This window comes from Pristiophorus japonicus, chromosome 10 (assembly GCF_044704955.1).
Source record: "Pristiophorus japonicus isolate sPriJap1 chromosome 10, sPriJap1.hap1, whole genome shotgun sequence".
Classification (NCBI taxonomy): domain Eukaryota; kingdom Metazoa; phylum Chordata; class Chondrichthyes; family Pristiophoridae; genus Pristiophorus; species Pristiophorus japonicus.
Genome location: NC_091986.1, coordinates 50,590 through 68,747, shown reverse-complemented (window position 1 = coordinate 68,747; position 18,158 = coordinate 50,590). Strand labels below are relative to the sequence as shown.

The following is an 18,158-nucleotide window of genomic DNA, read 5'->3' as shown; positions in this document are numbered from 1 at the left end:
GAGGTAGCTGGGCAGTTCACTGGCACCTGCAGCATTACCAGGACCTAGTTGCAGTGCACTAAGAAATTTAAAGACCTTACCAGGACTGCCAAGGTGAGATTTGGTGAAATACTCCTAGAGACAAGCTTGGAACTATTGGGGGTAAAATTTGATTGCCCCCGAAAATAGGCGCGGGGATCACGATAAAGATTAACCTGCGGCCATTCAGTGTAAAGCAGGCAGCACCCCAACTTCGTGATAATGAGTTCTGCATGCAGCCATGTTAACTGCACAGGTCATTGGCTGCATGCATCAGCAGGGAGCCCAATATCGTTCATAACCTGCACTACTTAAAGCTAGCCTGCACCTCAAAGTGGAGATGGAGTGTGGCTGGAGTAGGTGCTGGGAGTCATTCTGCAACTGAATCTGACCTGGGAAAGCGTGAAGAATGGCTGACCATGAGAGACAGCGAGCATTCAGCTTTTCTGACCCTGCACTGGAGGTTCTTGGTGGAGGAGGTGGAAACGAGGAGAGATGTCCTGTATCCTCAGGTGGATAGAAGGCCCTCCAGACACCTCATGAGAAGACAGTGGGAATAGATAGCTGTGGAGGTTGATGCCAGGAGTGTAAAGTGGAGATGGATTGTGACTGGAGCAGGGGCTGAGTCCAGAATCAAATCAGCCATGATCGTATTAAATGGCGGAGCAGGCTCGAGGGGCCAGATGGCCTACTCCTGCTCCTATTTCTTATGTTCTTAAGGCTGCAGTGACATTGACTGCGACAGGCAGCGTATGCTTGGTGTGGCGACCGGCTGGAGGTCTTGCTGCAGGAGGTAGAACAACTATGACACCTTCCCTAGAAGATTGCAGACTCCTTATGCACTGTCCCTTAGAGGTGTGAAGGGATGTTGAACTGGGCCAATAATCTCTGTTGAGAAGGATTCTTGCCAGAAACCTCCTTCAAGTTGCTCTCCTAGAAGGTGCAACTCTGTTTGTTCCTTTCTCCTGTTGCAACACCTCTTGATCTAAACACAATTCAATTACTCGAAGGACCCTCATGAAGAAAAAAAGTGCACTGCCAGAAGCCACTTAAGTTCAAAAGTATTTACAGCTAATTGAAGTGTTTGAGAGGATGCAAGTTTTCCTATAAATACTGCTGGAAATGACTGTCTCCCAACTTATAGCATCCATGGTTTGTGAGCAGGTGAAGAAATGGCACTGGGGCCTTAACAGAATGATTTGGTCCCTATTTACAAAGATTAACATCAGGCGCACGAGCCGCCTAAATCGATGTCCGCCCTGAAAGTAGGACGGGTAACCTCCAGCAGTAAGTCATGTGCCTCACTATCACCCCATTTCCAAACATAAACCTGTGGTAGTGAGACGGAAATTGGGCCCAGTGTGAACACAGCACAATCTGGCCACACGTGAAGGGTTTCAGAAAAAATTGCCAGCTTTCGGTCCCAAGGGGCTAATTCAGTGCACACCAACATTTAGTGCAAGATTATAGCCAATTGCAACAGCACCATTCCAAATTTGAATCAAAACACAACCAGTGGGGCCGATATTTGGTGACACCCCATTTGAGGTCAGTAACCACCCAGCAGGAAGTCCCATCCCAGCCATGAAACAGGTTACCGACCCCGAGAGAAAGTGGAGCGTAATGTCGGGACCGAGGCAGTGAGCGGCGGATTTTCCAATGTCATGTGGCGCTGGCGAGGGCACAGGGCCCTCCCCTTCCGTTAAAGGGGCGGGCACTGTGCGAGTTGTGCAGTGGGGCGGGGATGGGAGAGCCGGGGGGGCGAGGGGGGGAAAAGAGTGGAGCAGCTGAAGGGGTAGCCGGGGGAAAGCCGGTGGAGGAGGGGGTGGGGGGGCGAGGGGGGCAGCTGAGGGGGGGGGTGAGGGGGGAGCTGAGGGGGAAGCCGGGGGGGGCGAGGGGGAAGCCGGGGTTGGGGGGACGAGGAGGGGGCAGCGAGATGTTGTGGCAGAAGCAACATGGCAGCATGGACACAGTGAGATAGTCAACGAAAGGCCGGACCGGTAAGTTGGCAATTTATAGAAAATGGCGGCACGCACCTCCCTTTTAATTTTCGCCCCGGTTCGCAACCCGTGAGGCTGACTTGAACATCGCCCATGGCGGTCACACGGGACGCTGTGTACGGCAATGACATCATCACCGGCAGCGCAGCACGGGGTGTTACAAGCAGGAGCTTCACAGGTAGCGGTCGTGGCCACATGTGAGAAATCGTTTGTGCCCCGTTAGTGTCCTTTGGGGGCGTTAACGAGAGGCGCAAACAAGGTGAATTTCTCCCCTGGCGTATTCTTTCCTAAAGTTTACAACATTATTGCTGTTTTTCAAAATCTGCCCAGTGAGGTCCGACTAGTACTCTATCACAAATAATTTCGTGTTGTCCTTTGATAGAATCAAATGACACTTATATAATGCCAAGTTACCTTTTACTGATTCACAGCTGCAGTTACATACCTGGACTTTGAGGATTTTGCTTTTGAAACTGCCCAATACCACAACAACATCATCTGCATCGTCAGGAGAATCTGTGCCTTCAAGTCTGCAGGGGAGATGGAAACATTGTTAAACAATGATATCACAAACTATTTATCACTGTGCCCACATTTACAGTCCCTCAGACCGGAGACCTTACCACAATACTTTTATTCCTTCCAATAATCACATTATAGCAACTCTCGGACCTAGTGCCAAGTGTGCTCATTGAGTAACTAGATAATACAGATAATGCTAACATGCCAAGTGGTTTTCAGTGTATGTACATTCCCGGTAATGACCCAGCATGTTACGGTAGGGAAAATTAATTGTGTCAAAAATTGCCAAACAGAAAAGTATGACAGTGAATTTTAAAACTTGTACAAATTGGTGGTGGGGAAAATGCTGGAAACAATTATTAAAGATGTAATAGCAGCACATTTGGAAAGCAGTGACAGGATCGGTCCAAGTCAGCATGGATTTATGAAAGGGAAATCATGCTTGACAAATTTTCTAGAATTTTTTGAGGATGTAACTAGTAGAGTGGACAAGGGAGAACCAGTGGATGTGATGTATTTGGACTTTCAAAAGGCTTTTGACAAGGTCCCACACAAGAGATTAGTGTGCAAAATCAAAGCACATAGTATTGGGGATAATATACTGACGTGGATAGAGAACTGGTTGGCAGACAGAAAGCAAAGAGTCAGGATAAACGGGTCCTTTTCAGAATGGCAGGCAGTGACTAGTGGGATGCCGCAGGGTTCAGTGCTGGGACCCCAGCTATTTACAATATACATTAATGATTTAGACGAAGGAATTGAAGGGATGGGAACCTATGCAGGGAGACAGAGGGAAGTAAAATAGGGGCAGAAGCAAAAGATAGAAAGAAAAGTAAAAGTGGAGGGCAGAGAAACCCAAAGCAAAAATCAAAAAGGGCCACATTGCAGCAAAATTCTAAAGGGGCAAAGAGTGTTAAAAAGACAAGCCTGAAGGCTCTGTGCCTCAATGCGAGGAATATTCGTAATAATGTGGACGAATTAACTGCAAAGGCAGCAATTAACGAATATGTTATAATTGGCGTCACGGAGACATGGCTCTAGGGTGACCAAGGCTCGGAACCCAACATCCAGGAGAATTCAACATTCAGGAAGGATAGACAGAAAGGAAAAGGAGGTGGGGTAGCGTTGCTGGTTAAAGAGGAAATCAACGCAATACTAAGGAAGGACATTTGCTTGAATGATGTGGAATCTGTATGGGTGGAGCTGCGGAATACCAAAGGGCAGAAAACGCTAGTGGGAGTTGTGTACAGACCACCAAACAGTAGTAGTGAGGTTGGGGACAGCATCAAACAAGAAATTAGGGATGCGTGCAATAAGGGTACGGCAGTTGTCATGGGCGACTTTAATTTACATATAGATTAGGCTAACCAAACTGGTAGCAATACAATGGAGGGGATTTCCTGGAGTGTATTAGGGACGGTTTTCTGCACCAATATGTCGAGGAACCAACTAGAGGGCTGGCCATCCGAGACTGGGTGATGTGTAATGAGAATGGGCTAATTAGAAATCTTATCGTGCGAGGTCCCTTGGGAAAGAGTGACCATAATATGGTAGAATTCTTTATTAAGATGGAGAGGTGACAAAGTTAATTCAGAGACTAGGTTCCTGAACTTAAGGAAAGGTAACTTCGATGGTATCAGACGTGAATTGGCTAGAATAGACTGGCAAATGATACTTAGAGAGTTGATGGTGGATAGGCAATGGCAAACATTTAAAGATCGCATGGATGAACGTCAACAATTGTACATCCCTGTCTGGAGTAAAAATAAAACGGGAAAGGTGGCTCAACCGTGGCTAACAAGGGAAATTAAGGATAGTGTTTAATCCAAAGAAGAGGCATATAAATTGGCCTGAAAAAGCAGCAAACCTGAGGACTGGGAGAAATTCAGAATTCAGCAGAGGAGGACAAAGGGTTTACTTAGGAGGGGGAAAATAGAGTATGAGAGGAAACTTGCCGGGAACATAAAAACTGACTGCAAAACGATGCTGAGAATGACGTGAATAGCACGTGTAGCGAGTTGGTCTTATCACAGGTAAAGGGTCCACAGCCAGATAGGGAATGGAAGACCAGCAGGAAGAACAGTGCAAGGAAGTTAGCGCAGGGGTCCCCTGCGGTCATCCCCCTGCAAAACAGATACACTGCTTTGGGTACTGTTGAGGGGGATGACTCATCAGGGGAGAGCAGCAGCAGCCAAGTCCATGGCACCGTGGGTGGCTCTGCTGCACAGGAGGGCAGGAAAAAGAGTGGGAGCGCGATAGTGATAGGGGATTCAATTGTAAGGGGAATAGATAGGCGTTTCTGCGGCCGCAACCGAGACTCCAGGATGGTATGTTGCCTCCCTGGTGCAAGGGTCAAGGATGTCTCGGAGCGGGTGCAGGACATTCTGAAAAGGGAGGGTGAACAGCCAGTTGTCGTGGTGCACATTGGTATCAACGATATAGGTAAAAAACGGGATGAGGTCTTAAGAGACGAATTTAGGGAGCTAGGAGTTAAATTAAAAAGTAAGACCTCAAAAGTAGAAATCTCAGGATTGCTACTAGTGCCACGTGCTAGTCAGAGTAGGAATCGCAGGATAGCTCAGATAAATACGTGACTTGAGAAATGGTGCAGAAGGGAGGAATTCAAAATCCTGGGACATTGGAACCAGTTCTGGGGGAGGTGGGACTAGTACAAACCGTACGGTCTGCACCTGGGCAGGATCGGAACCAATGTCCGAGGGAGAGTGTTTGCTAATGCTGTTGGGGAAGAGTTGAACTAATATGGCAGGGGGATGGGAACCCATGCAGGGAGACAGAGGGAAATAGAAGGGGGGTAGAAGCAAAAGATAGAAAGGAGAATAGTAAAAGTGGAGGGCAGAGAAACCCAAGGCAAAAAGCAAAAAGGGCCACATTACAGCAAGAATCAAAAGGGGCAAAGTGTGTTAAAAAGACAAGCCTGAAGGCTCTGTGCCTGATGTGAGGAGTATTCGGAATAAGGTGGATGAATTAACTGCGCAGATAGCAGTTAACGGAAACGATGTGATTGGCATCACGGAGACATGACTCCAGGGTGACCAAGGCTGGGAACTCAACACCCAGGGGTATTCAGCATTTAGGAATGATAGACAGAAAGGAAAAGGAGGCGGGGTGGTGTTGCTGGTTAAAGAGGAAATTAATGCAATTGTAAGGAAGGACATTAGCCGGGATGATGTGGAATCGGTATGGGTGGAGCTGCGGAATTCCAAAGGGCAGAAAATGCTAGTGGGAGTTGTGTACAGACCACCAAATAGTAGAAGTCAGGTTGGGGACAGCATCAAACAAGAAATAAGGGATGTGTGCAATAAAGGTACAGCAGTAATCATGGGCGACTTTAATCTACATATAGATTGGGCTAACCTAACTGGAGGAGGATTTCCTGGAGTGTATTAGGGATGGTTTTCTAGACCAATATGTCGAGGAACCAACCAGAAAGCTGGCCATCCTAGACTGGGTAATGTGTAATGAGAAGCGACTAATTCACAATCTTGTTGTGCGAGGCCCTTTGGGGAAAAGTGACCATAATATGGTAGAATTCCTTATCAAGATGGAGAGTGACAAAGTTAATTCGGAAACTAGGGTCCTTAAGGAAAGGTAACTTCGACGGTATGAGGCGTGAATTGGCTAGAATAGACTGGCAGAGGATACTTAAAGGGTTGACGGTGGATAGGCAATGGCAAACATTTAAAGATCACGTGGATGAACTTCAGCAATTGTACATCCCTGTCTGGAGTAAAAATAAAACTGGGAAGGTGGCTCAATCATGGCTAACAAGGGAAATTAAGGATAGTGTTAAAACCAAGGAAGAGTCATATAAATTGGCCAGAAAAAGCAACAAACCTAAGGACTGGGAGCAATTTAGAATTCAACAGAGGACTAAGGATTTAATTAAGAAATGGAAAATAGAGTACGAGAGGAAGCTTGCAGGTAACAAAAACTGACTGCAAAAGCTTCTATAAATATGTGAAGAGAAAAAGATTAGTAAAGACAAACGTAGGTCCCTTGCAGTCAGATTCAGGTAAATTTATAATGGGGAACAAAGAAATGGCAGACCAATTGAACAAATACTTCGGTTCTGTCTTCACAAAGGAAGACACAAATAACCTTCCGAATGTACTGGGGGACAGTGGGTCTAGTGAGAATGAGGAACTGAAAGATATCCTTATTAGGCGGGAAATTGTGTTTGGGAAATTGATGGGATTAAAGGCCGATAAATCCCCGGGTCCTGATAGTCTGCATCGCACAGTACTTAAGGAAGTGACCCTAGAAATAGTGGATGCATTGGTGATCATTTTCCAACAATCTATCGACTCTGGATCAGTTCCGATGGACTGGAGGGTAGCTAATGTAACGCCACTTTTTTTAAAAAGGAGGGAGAGCGAAAGTGGGTAATTATAGACCGATTAGCCTGACATCAGTAGTGGGGAAAATGTTGGAATCAATTATTAAGGATGAAATAGCAGCCCATTTGGAAAGCAGTGACAGGATCGGACCGAGTCAGCATGGATTTATGAAAAGGAAATCATGCTTGACGAATCTTCTGGAATTTTTGGAGGATGTAACTAGTAGAGTGGACAAGGGAGAACTAGTGGATGTGGTGTATTTGGACTTTCAAAAGGCTTTTGACAAGGTCCCGCACAAGAGATTGGTGTACAAAATCAAAGCACATGATAATGGGGGTAATGTATTGACGTGGATAGAGAACTGGTGGGCAGACAGGAAGCAGAGAGTCGGGATAAACGGGTCCTTTTCAGAATGGCAGGCAGTTAACAGTGGGGTGCTGCAGGGCTCAGTGCTGGGACTCCAGCTCTTTACAATATACATTAACGATTTGGATGAAGGAATAGAGTGTAATATCTCCAAGTTGCAGATGACACTAAACAGGGTTGAGGTGTGAGCTGTGAGGGGGACACTCCAAGGCTGCATGGTGACTTGGACAGGTTAGGTGAGTGGGCAAATGCATGGCAGATGCAGTATAATGTGGATAAATGTGAGGTTATCCACTTTGGGGGCAAAAGTACGAAGGTAGAATATCATCTGAATGGCGGCAGATTTGGAAAAGGGGAGGTGCAACGAGACCTGGGTGTCATGGTGCATCAGTCATTGATGGTTGGCATACAGGTACAGCAGGCAGTGAAGAAGGCAAATGGCATGTTGGCCTTCATAGAAACATAGAAAATAGGTGCAGGAGTAGGCCATCCAGCCCTTCGAGCCTGCACCACCATTCAATAAGATCATGGCTGATCATTCCTTCAGTACCCCGTTCCCGCTTTTTCTCCATACCGCAAGCGCCATTACTAACTCCGTCTTGAATATATCCAATGAACCGGTCTCAACAACTCTCTGCGGCAGGGAATTCCACAGGTTAACAACTCTCTGGGTGAAGAAGTTCCTCCTCATCTCAGTCCTAAATGGCTTACCCCTTATCCTTAGACTGTGACCCCTAGTTCTGGACTTCCCCAACATCGGGAACATTCTGCCTGCATCTAACCTGTCCAATCCTGTCAGAATTTTATGTTTCTATGAGATCCCCTCTCATTCTTCTAAATTCCAGTGAATATAAACCTAGTCGATCCAGTCTCTCCTCATTTGTCAGTTCTGCCATCCTGGGAATCAGTCTGGTGAACCTTCGCTGCACTCACTCAACAGCAAGAATGTCCTTCCTCAGATTAGGAGACCAAAACTGTACACAATACTCCAGGTGTGGCCTCACTAAGGCCCTGTACAACTGCAGTAAGACCTCCCTGCTCCTATACTCAAATCCTCTCGCTATGAAGGCCAACATGCCATTTGCCTTCTTCACCGCCTGCTGTACCTTTCAATGACTGGTGTACCATGACACCCAGGTGTCGTTGCACCTCCCCTTTTTCTAATCTGTCACCATTCAGATAATATTCTGTCTCTCTGTTTTTACCACCAAAGTGGATAACCTCACATTTATCTACATTATACCACATCTGCCATGCATTTGCCCACTCACCTAACCTGTCTAAGTCACCCTGCATCCTCTTCGCATCCTCCTCACAGCTCTCACTGCCACTCAGCTTAGTGTTATCTTCAAACATGGAGATATTAGATTCAATTCCTTCGTCGAAATCATTAATGTATATTGTAAATAGCTGGGGTCCCAGCACTGAACCTTGCGGTACCCCACTAGTCGCTGCCTGCCATTCTGAAAAGGACCCGTTTATCTTGAATCTTTGCTTCCTGTCTGCCAACCAGTTCTCTATCTACGTCAGTACATTAGCCCCAATACCATGTGCTTTAATTTTGCACACTAATCTCTTGTTTGGGACCTTGTCAAAAGCCTTTTGAAAGGTCAGAAGTGGGGATGTTCGCTGATGACTGAAGTGTTCAGTTCCATTGCAACCCCTCAGATAATGGAGCAGTCCGTGCCCACATGCAGCAAGAACTGGACAACATTCAGGCTTGGGCTGATAAGTGGCAAGTAACATTCGCACCACACAAGTGCCAGGCAATGACCATCTCCAACAAGCGAGAGTCTCACCACTGCCCCTTGATATTCAACGGCATTACCATCACCGAATCCCCCACCGTCAACATCCTGGGGGTCACCAGTGACCAGAAACTTAACTGGACCAGCCACATAAATACTGTGTCTACAAGAGCAGGTCAGAGGCTGGGTATTCTGTGGCGAGTGTCTCACCTCCTGACTCCCCAAAGTCTTTCCACCATCTACCAGGCACAAGTCAGGAGTGTGAAGGAATACTCTCCACTTGCCTGGATTTGTGCAGCTCAAACAACACTCAAGAAGCTCGACACCACCCAGGACAAAGCAGCCCACTTGATTGGCACCCCATCCACCACTTTCAACATTCCCTCAATCACCGGTGTATCGTGGCTGCAGTGTGTACCATCCTCAAGATGCACTGCAGCAACTCGCCAAGACTTCTTCAGCAGCACCTCCCAAACCCATGGCCTATACCACCTAGAAGGACAAGGGCAGCAGGCGCATGAGAACACCACCACCTCCACGTTCCCCTCCAAGTCACACACCATCCTGACTTGCAAATATATCGCCATTCCTTCATTTCCGCTGGGTCAAAGTCCTGGAACTCCCTCCCTAATGGCACAGTGGGAGCACCTTCATCACATGGACTGCAGCAGTTCAAGGCATCAGCTCACCACCACCTTCTCAAGGGCAATAAATACTGGCCTTGCCAACGACGCCCTCATCCCGTGAGTGAATTAAAACAAATGTCCCTTTCTCTTGCAGGCCAAGGCACGCACAAGCACCGGGAGCAGTGGCAGACAGGTGGGGGCAAGCTGTGATACAGCCTTGAGCCAACTGGAGAGAGTGCTCAACATCACTGGACGGGGAGTCACAGAGTCTGTGGCAATGGTTGAGGTTGATGCCCGTGGGGACAACACAGTATGCTCATTCCGAATCCTTCTTCTCACATCCCATTTCCCCCTCATCACTTACAAGCTGCTGATGGTGTATGAATGGATATCTTGATTTCCCTCTCACCCTCACCACAACCCGACCCATGCGCCTTTCTGCTTTCAGATAACCAGAACAAGCAGCAGCCTGGCCTGCCCGAGGCGATGAAGGAGAGCGAGGGGATAGAAGAGGAACACACAGCATCATTGCATCTGTCACTCGCAGACACCAGCTGGGAAACTGGCACTCCGTGTAATTTACAGGGTGGTGGTGTTACAGGATTTGCAGAGGATGAGACACAGGTCAGGGGGGCAGGAAGCTCAGAGCCAGCGAGATTCCTGCTGCACAGGACTCAGATGATGAGCTGAATGGGCGTCGTTAGATGAAGGGCGATGGCCATGCACAGCGAAAAGCTCGGTGCATTGACAGGCCGGGGAGCCTCTGGTCAGTGCCATGGAGCGTGGCGGAGTCCGGCTCCAACATTGGCCGGGATTTTGCACAGAGCTTGGAGCCCAGGATTTCCAGGCTGGAAATGATGGAAAGCTCCAGGAGAGACCGTGTGGCCCCGGCCATGATGCTGCGTGACAGGCAATGTCGCGGCTTCCATTGCAGCACGGGCGGAAGTGACCCAAGGTCTCAGACTGCAGGGGAAGCTCAGACTGCTGCCATCGCCGCTGGGTTTACCACCATCGAGCACGGGCTTGCAGGGTGTCGCAGCAGGCCAGCAATCTGTCCTCCAACAGGTTGCTGGGGATGCTGAGGCACTGCCCCGGGGAGTGGCAGTGGGTCCGTGGAGCAGGAACCTGCTGTCCACTCTCAGGATTACAGCATTCCTGTTTTCACCACTGGCTCTCCGCCATTGCCTTTGCCACTGCCTGTCAGCCAGGATAGCCCTGTCTGCGAGCAGCCACCCTCGGGTTTGACGTAGTGGCTGGAAGATTGGTGGCACAGCGGACTGGCGCAGGATGAAGGCATCGTGGCTGCTGCCAGGATAGCGGGCATTGACCATCATGTTGCACTGGGTATGGTCGCACAACAGCTGCACACCGAGTGATTGGCAGCCTTTGTGGTTATGGAAGATCTCAGCATTATTACACAGAGCTCACAAAGCTACATGTGTGCAGTCGATGGCGCCCTGCACCCTGGGGAAGCCACAATCCTGGCAAAGCAACAAGCACGCTGGTCCCACTTCCCTCTGCTCAAAGAGAAGGCAATGAAGTTCGCTCTCCTGGAGTAGAGCCTTGGTGAGCTCCCTGGATGCAGCAATGGATGGCGAACGGGGAGATGTTCGCTGTGTCTCCTGCTGCAGACTGGAAGGGTCCGCTGGCAAAGAAATTGAGGGCCACCTGGGAGAGCCGAGGTCGCCCTGCTCTGTGGCCGCCCTGCTCTGTGGCCGCAGGTCTGGTTACAGGAGGTGGCAGAGTTCTGTGATCACCTCCTTGGTGAAGCAAAGCCTCCTAATACACTGCTCCTGGCTTTAGTGGCTATGAGAAGTGTTGTCGGGAGATCCAGGAGGGGGAAGGCCTCCTGCCCTCTCCTTCCTCTGCGCACATCTTCTCCTCTTCATCGTTGCCTCTGCTCCCTCTCACGAAGACACTCGAGGACACGAGGAACTGCCACTGGAGCCCCCATGACTTTGAGCAAGTCTTCTCAGCAGAAGCTTTTAAATAATCATGAAGGCAATCTCTATTTTCCCCAACACTGCCCGTTACCTTAGGATTGCGAAAGAAGTTTATAAAGTTGCTGGAGGTACAGAAAGTTGGAGAGAACCAGTCAAAGTTTGGAAACATGTCAGGTGCAGGTTGTTGCTGCTGATCCCGTTAAATACTGCTGCCGGGGCCTCCCTCCTGCCGCTCAACACCTGCTCAGCTGCTCGCCATTAAGATAGGCCCGTAATTTACAATCTACATTAATGACTTGAATGAAGGGACCGAGTGTAATGTAGCCAAGTTTGCTGATGATACAAAGATGGGTGGGAAAGCAAATTGTGAGGAGGACATAAAAAATCTGCAAAGGGATATAGACAGGCTAAGTGAGTGGGCAAACATTTGGCAAATGGCGTATAATGTGGGAAAATGTGAGGTTACATACTTTGGCAGAAAAAATAAAAAAGCAAATTATTATTTAAATGGGGAGAGATTACAAAGTGCTGCAGTACAGAGGGACCTGGGGGTCCTTGTGCATGAAACATAAAAAGTTAGTATGCAGGTACAGCAAGTAATCAGGACGGCAAATGGAATGTTGGCCTTTATTGCAAGGGGGATAGAGTATAAAAGCAGAGAAGTCCTGCTACAACTGTACAGGATATTGGTGAGGCCACACCTGGAGTACTGCGTATAGTTTTGGTCTCCGTATTTAAGGAGGGATATACTTGCATTGGAGGCAGTTCAGAGAAGGTTCACTGGGCTAATTCCGGATATGAGAGGGTTGACTTATGAAGAAAGGTTGAGCAGGTTGGGTCTATACACATTGTACTTCAGAAGAATGAGAGGTGATTTTATCAAAACATATAAGATAATGAGAGGGCTGGACAGGGTAGATGCAGAGAGGATGTTTCCCCTCGTGGGGGAATCTAGAACTAGGGGGCATAGTCTCAGAATAAGGGGTCGCCCATTTAAAACTGAGATGAGGAGGAATTTCTTCTCTCAGAGGGTTGTAAATCTGTGGAATTCTCTGCCCCAGAGAGCTGTGGAGGCTGGGTCATTGAATATATTTAAGGCGGAGATAGACAGATTTTTGAGCGATAAAGGAATAAAGGGTAGTGGGGAGCGGGCAGGGAAGTGGAGCTGAGTCCATGATCAGATCAGCCATGATCGTATTAAATGGCGGAGCAGGCTCGAGGGGCCAGGTGGCCTACTCCTGCTTCTTATGTTCTTATGTAAGTGGAGTGGCGAGCTCAAAAATCGCATATCGGGCGTCAACTGAACGCTGCACACTCACTAACGTCATGTCTGTGTCTACATAATGACAGCGAGCGGGAACTGGGACAGCCAAAACTGTCGGCCACAACAGGACTCGGCAACGTGGGCCGGAGTGTGGGGGGTAACTGCCAGCCGGTGCGCATCCCCCAATTCTCAGCCTCTATTCATGAAGCCAAGGATCCCGTGTACTTGTTTTAAACAGCCTTCTCAACTTATCCTGTCACTTTCAAAGCTTTGTGTACATACACCCCCAGGGCCCTCTGTTCCCTTTAAAAGTGTGTCCTTTAGTTTATACGGCCCCCCCTCATTCTTCCTGCCAAAATGTATCACTTCGCACTTCTCATCGATAAATGTCATCGGCCCTGTGTCTGCCCAGGTTACTAGTGAGTGTCGAGGTCCTCCTGAAGTCTGCTTCTATCCTCCCCAATATTTACTCCATTTCCGAGTTACACACAATACATTAAAGATCTGTGTGAAATTTGTACAATAAACCTTTGACCAACACTACGAGCATGAGCTGAGAACCAGCTTTTGTGATCTGTCAAAATGCACAGATATCTCACAATATAAACAAAATTGAAAGAGGGTGAAGCAAGAGAGAGACCGTTGAATGTTTGAAGGTGACAGGGCAAGTGGAGAAGGCTGTTAAAAACGCATATGGGAGCCTTGGCTTTATAAGTAAGGACGTTATACTAAACCTGTATAAATCACTGGTTAGACCCCAGCTGAAATAGTGTGTCCAATTCTGGGCCCCGCACTTTAGGAAGGATGTGAAGGCCTTTGAGAGGGTGCAGAGGAGATTGACCAGAACAGTCCCGGGGATACAGGACTTCAGTGACGGGGAGAGACTGGAGATGCTGGGATTGTTCTCCTTGGAGCAGAGACAGTTAAGGGGAGATTTAATAAAGATGTTCAAAATCACTAGGGGCTTTGACAGAGTAAATAAGGAGACACTGTTCCCGGTGACAGAAGGGTCAGTAACCAGAGGGCACAGATTTGAGGTGATTGGCAAAAGGACCAGAGGCGACTTGAGGAAGGATTTTTTTTTAGGCAGCGAGTTGTTATCGGGAACGCGCTGCCTGAAAGGGCAGTGGGAGCAGATTCAATAACGACTTTTAAAAGGGAACTGGATAAATAATTGAAGGAGAAAAATTTGAAGGGCTGTGGGGAAAGAGCGGGGAGTGGGACTGGTTGGACAGTTCGAATGGAGAGTTGGCACAGGCTTGATGGGCCGAACGGCCTCCTTCTGTGCTGCAGCGTTCTAGGATTCGATAACCAACAACGTTTCCAGCAAGGAGCACTTCAATCTGGAGCATCTGCTGAGAATCAAACTCCACAAATTCATTCTCTCAATTTAGGGCATCTTCAGAACCATTCCACAAAATACTTTATCCTCTTAGTCACCAACATAAACACATACAAAACAATGCAAATCAGATTATTTTACTGTTCAATTGACACTTTTAACATAACATCATTTGTGTGAAAGTGCAAATAAACCTTTCAACAATGCGAAGCAAATCGGGTATAGTGTTGGTTTTGGTTCCACTTACTGAAATATCTGGTAGATATCTTCAGACCTCCCTTTACGCAATCGCAGCAACCAGGCTCCGGGATTGGCTTTCAACTGAAAGTAACCCTTTAACAGTGAAAATTGAGGTTCAGAAAATCTCAACTCACCAGGGGAATGGAATTTGTCTTTTATATTGAATGAACAATATGTTAATGTGGTTCGGGATGGACGATCAGGGCGGATTTACACATACCAGTTTGGTTCACACAGGACGATTAAAAAATTACAAGAAATATACATGTCGATATTTACCAGTGAATCAGGCGACAACGGGGGTGTTTATGTCATGCAAAAGTATCAGACAGATGATTTATGATTCGTCAAATTTTAATTCTGGGATTTATATGATGCTTTGAACATGAATTTCACCACTCTGTATTTTTACATGAAACCATATTATTTAATGTGTTCCTTTACCTATATATTTCCCTTTATGATTCTTAATTTTTGAACCCGGAAGGATGTGGACAAATGCAGTAGATTGGGGGTGGGACGATTCTTTGCCTCAGTGGCAACACCCTGCGGAAGCACTGGGGACGGAAGTTCAGTACATGCCAGAACGGGAAAGGTAAGGTTCCTGAGTTGTGGAGGGGCGGAGGGGGGGTGGAGGGGCGAGGAGAGGGGGCGAGGAGGGAGGGGGCGAGGAGGGAGGGGGCGAGGAGAGAGGGCGGGTGGAGGCGAGAGGCGGGAGGGAGGGCGCGAGGAGCGAAGGCAGCAGTTGCAGCACTGAGGGAGGCTGAATTCCGGCATCATTGTGGTGGGGAGGGGGGGGGGGGGGGGGGAGAGAATTGCCAACTCTCCAACTTACCAAGTTAGCCATCACAATAGTGTCCATCATGACAGGGTTATGCTTGAGGCCCAGGGTGAATTCTAACCCTCGGGGAGGTTGGCCAGTCGTGACATCGAAGCAGTATCCTTCAAGCAGAATGTACTCCAGCTCATACTCTGCTGACACAATTCCTTCAACCTATCGCAATAGTCAGACGCAGTAAAATGACATGTAGAATTTACTGTTGTAAATTATATTCACCTCCTCAACGAGGGATACTACAGCAAAGTTGCATTCACAAGTAGGCCATCAGTTCTGGGATCATAAATACATTATTTGTGATATTTTGAGATATTTAGATTGTGAAACTTCAAACACAAAGCCTTATTAATACGGAGACCATTGGGAGGACCAAAGGCCCTGCAGGGTTTCGGAGGCACGTATCAGTCCTCTATTCATTTGTGGTATTGTTGTGGGGGTGGGGGGGGGCGGCGGGGTTAGTACAGCACCATTGGGGACACTGGCACAAGTTGTTTTTCCGGGGTGGACACAGGAGGTAGGATTGGGTGGGCCGGGGGGGGTGGGTGGAAGGGAAGGGGGATGTGGGTGGAGAGCGATACGAGGAACTGGTCAGACATGGCCTTATCTGTGATTGACACGATGGGAGTAGCGAGGCCATGAGAGATGGCGAGGTCGAGGGAGTGGCCGTGAATGTGTGTTGGGGAGTTTACATGGAGGGAGAGATTAAGGGAGGATAGGAGTGTAGTGAATCAGAGGAGAGACAGAACATGATAAATTGAGATGGAGGTTGAAATCACCGAGGATGAGAAGTCTGGGCAGGGAAAGTGGTGGAAGGTATAGCTGGGCGGGGAGGCTGCATTTAGGGGTAATGTGTCATCGCCCATCAGCCAGGTTGTGTCAGGGCCATGATGTCGATGCTATCATAGAAACATAGAAAATAGGTGCAGGACTAGGCCATTTGGCTCTTCTAGCCTGCACCGCCATTCAATGAGTTCATGGCTGAACATGCAAATTCAGTACCCCATTCCTGCTTTCTCACCATACCCCTTGATCCCCCGAGTAGTAAGGACTTCATCTAACTCCTTTTTGAATATATTTAGTGAATTGGCCTCAACAACTTTCTGTGGTAGAGAATTCCACAGGTTCACCACTCTCTGGGTGAAGAAGTTTCTCCTCATCTCGGTCCTAAATGGCTTACCCCTTATCCTTAGACTGTGACCCCTGGTTCTGGACTTCCCCAACATTGGGAACATTCTTCCTGCATCTAACCTGTCTAACCCCGTCAGAATTTTAAACGTTTCTATGAGGTCCCCTCTCATTCTTCTGAACTCCAGTGATATCCACGATAAGCTCACGGGTGGCAGGGGCCTTGATCGCAAGTGAACGGAGAGAGTCAGTGATGGCTGACCCATTGCCAGCATCCACAGGGGCAGTGCTGGGGTGGGGGGGGGGGAGCGTGCCAAGATTTGCCCCCAGTCGGCGCGCTGGGTGGGAGTGTTGGCGAGAGTAGGATGGGGCAGTCGGGGTTACTGCTCGCGTCTCGATGGGCCCTTCGGAGGATGCCATGCGAGGCACAGAGCGAAGCTGTGGGCTGATCCAGGAGAGAGTGAAGCCTGGGACAGTAACAGGAGAGTCGGAAGGTTCAGGACTACTGAAGAGTTGGGAGGGCAGAGTACCCGAGAGGAGGCATGACGACACGAGAGAGGGGTCGAGAGAATCGAAGTAAAAAAAGGGGAGAACAGTGTAAATAGAAGTGATAGGCTCAGGTCTGGAGGGGCAGGCAACTCAGGGAATATTCAAGTTCCATAGCTCTGGTTAGCAATTATTAGGATCCATGTATCCTGGTAGTAACAAGGAATCGATAGGAGCGACCCACAGTTGAAGTCAGAGGTCCTGCGAAGGGATAAAGTTGGCGTGAGTCGGGTGGATCGGCGAAATGTTGTCCAAGTTCTGAGACGGGTACAGTGGGCGACCGAAATCTAGAAGCTATTTGAAGGGTCGAGATCAAAGGATGGAGGTATTTCCATGGGAATAAGGATCCAGGAGATGTTCAGAATCGATTGCGGGCCAGGAAGATAAGAGCGAGGGAGGTGGTCATATTGACCAGAAGCTGCGGAACAATGTGCTTCTGCCCAGGACAGCGAAACGCTGTAGGAACCGGACAGCTCATACCGAATCTCAACAACCAGCAGAGCCAGTGGGCCAGTCACAGGTTCAGCAAGGAGCGGAAGGTCGGGGTGGGAGAAGGGCTCTAAGATGATCAAAGTAACATTTCAGCACAGAGCAACAGACCAGAGACACAGCAGCAGAGTCTTACCGTGGAGTCCCATGCAGAAGCGAAGTTTTAATGTCCAAAGAAGTGCAGGAAATTGAAAGCCAAGTTTGAGAAGAGATCCAGAAGTTGGGGGATGGGCAGCGAGCTTGTTGTTGGGGCTAAACGCGCCCACTTTCAAAGCCAGGGGGAGAGAGGAGATTGGGAGAGAAAGGGCAGCGGATGGCCGAGAGAGGGGTGCTCGGTAAGGGGCTCCCTGGGGACACCTGCCCAGGAACCACCTCGACAAACATCAGAACTTCAATTATTTTAAAATTCTAAGTTGGTCAAAATTATCTGGGCCTTTTTTTTTTAAAAAAAGGTTATTGAGAGAATACGTAACTTTTTGCAGAGGCATCAATGAAACAGACAGTTCCAAGTGGACCAATTTCCAGGGCAACACAATCGGAGACAGTTATTTGGTTATAGCTGCCAGTTTTGAAGTAATAGATTAGGCAATAAAACAGATTCTCATTCCTGCCAGAACTTCCAGTGAAGTAAGAGAAAAGAGATGGGGGAATTAAAACATCTGAAAGACTACCTAAACATTGACTTTTAATTGGTGCGGAGGTCTGGTACTTAATGCATATTAATATTTGATAT

General features: G+C 48.2%; 1 protein-coding gene across 1 annotated transcript in view; it reads right to left on the bottom strand.

Annotated features, from left to right (window-relative positions):
• The window catches only part of LOC139275340 (UDP-glucose:glycoprotein glucosyltransferase 1-like), a 135,439-nt gene that overhangs the window by 69,170 nt on the left and 48,111 nt on the right, over positions 1–18,158 (bottom strand). The window contains exons 11-13 of the mRNA XM_070892651.1: positions 15,263–15,421; positions 14,435–14,520; positions 2,464–2,548 (exon numbers count right to left, since the gene is read on the bottom strand). Coding sequence (XP_070748752.1) covers positions 2,464–2,548; positions 14,435–14,520; positions 15,263–15,421 — 330 coding nt within the window. The remainder of the gene's footprint in view (positions 1–2,463; positions 2,549–14,434; positions 14,521–15,262; positions 15,422–18,158) is intronic.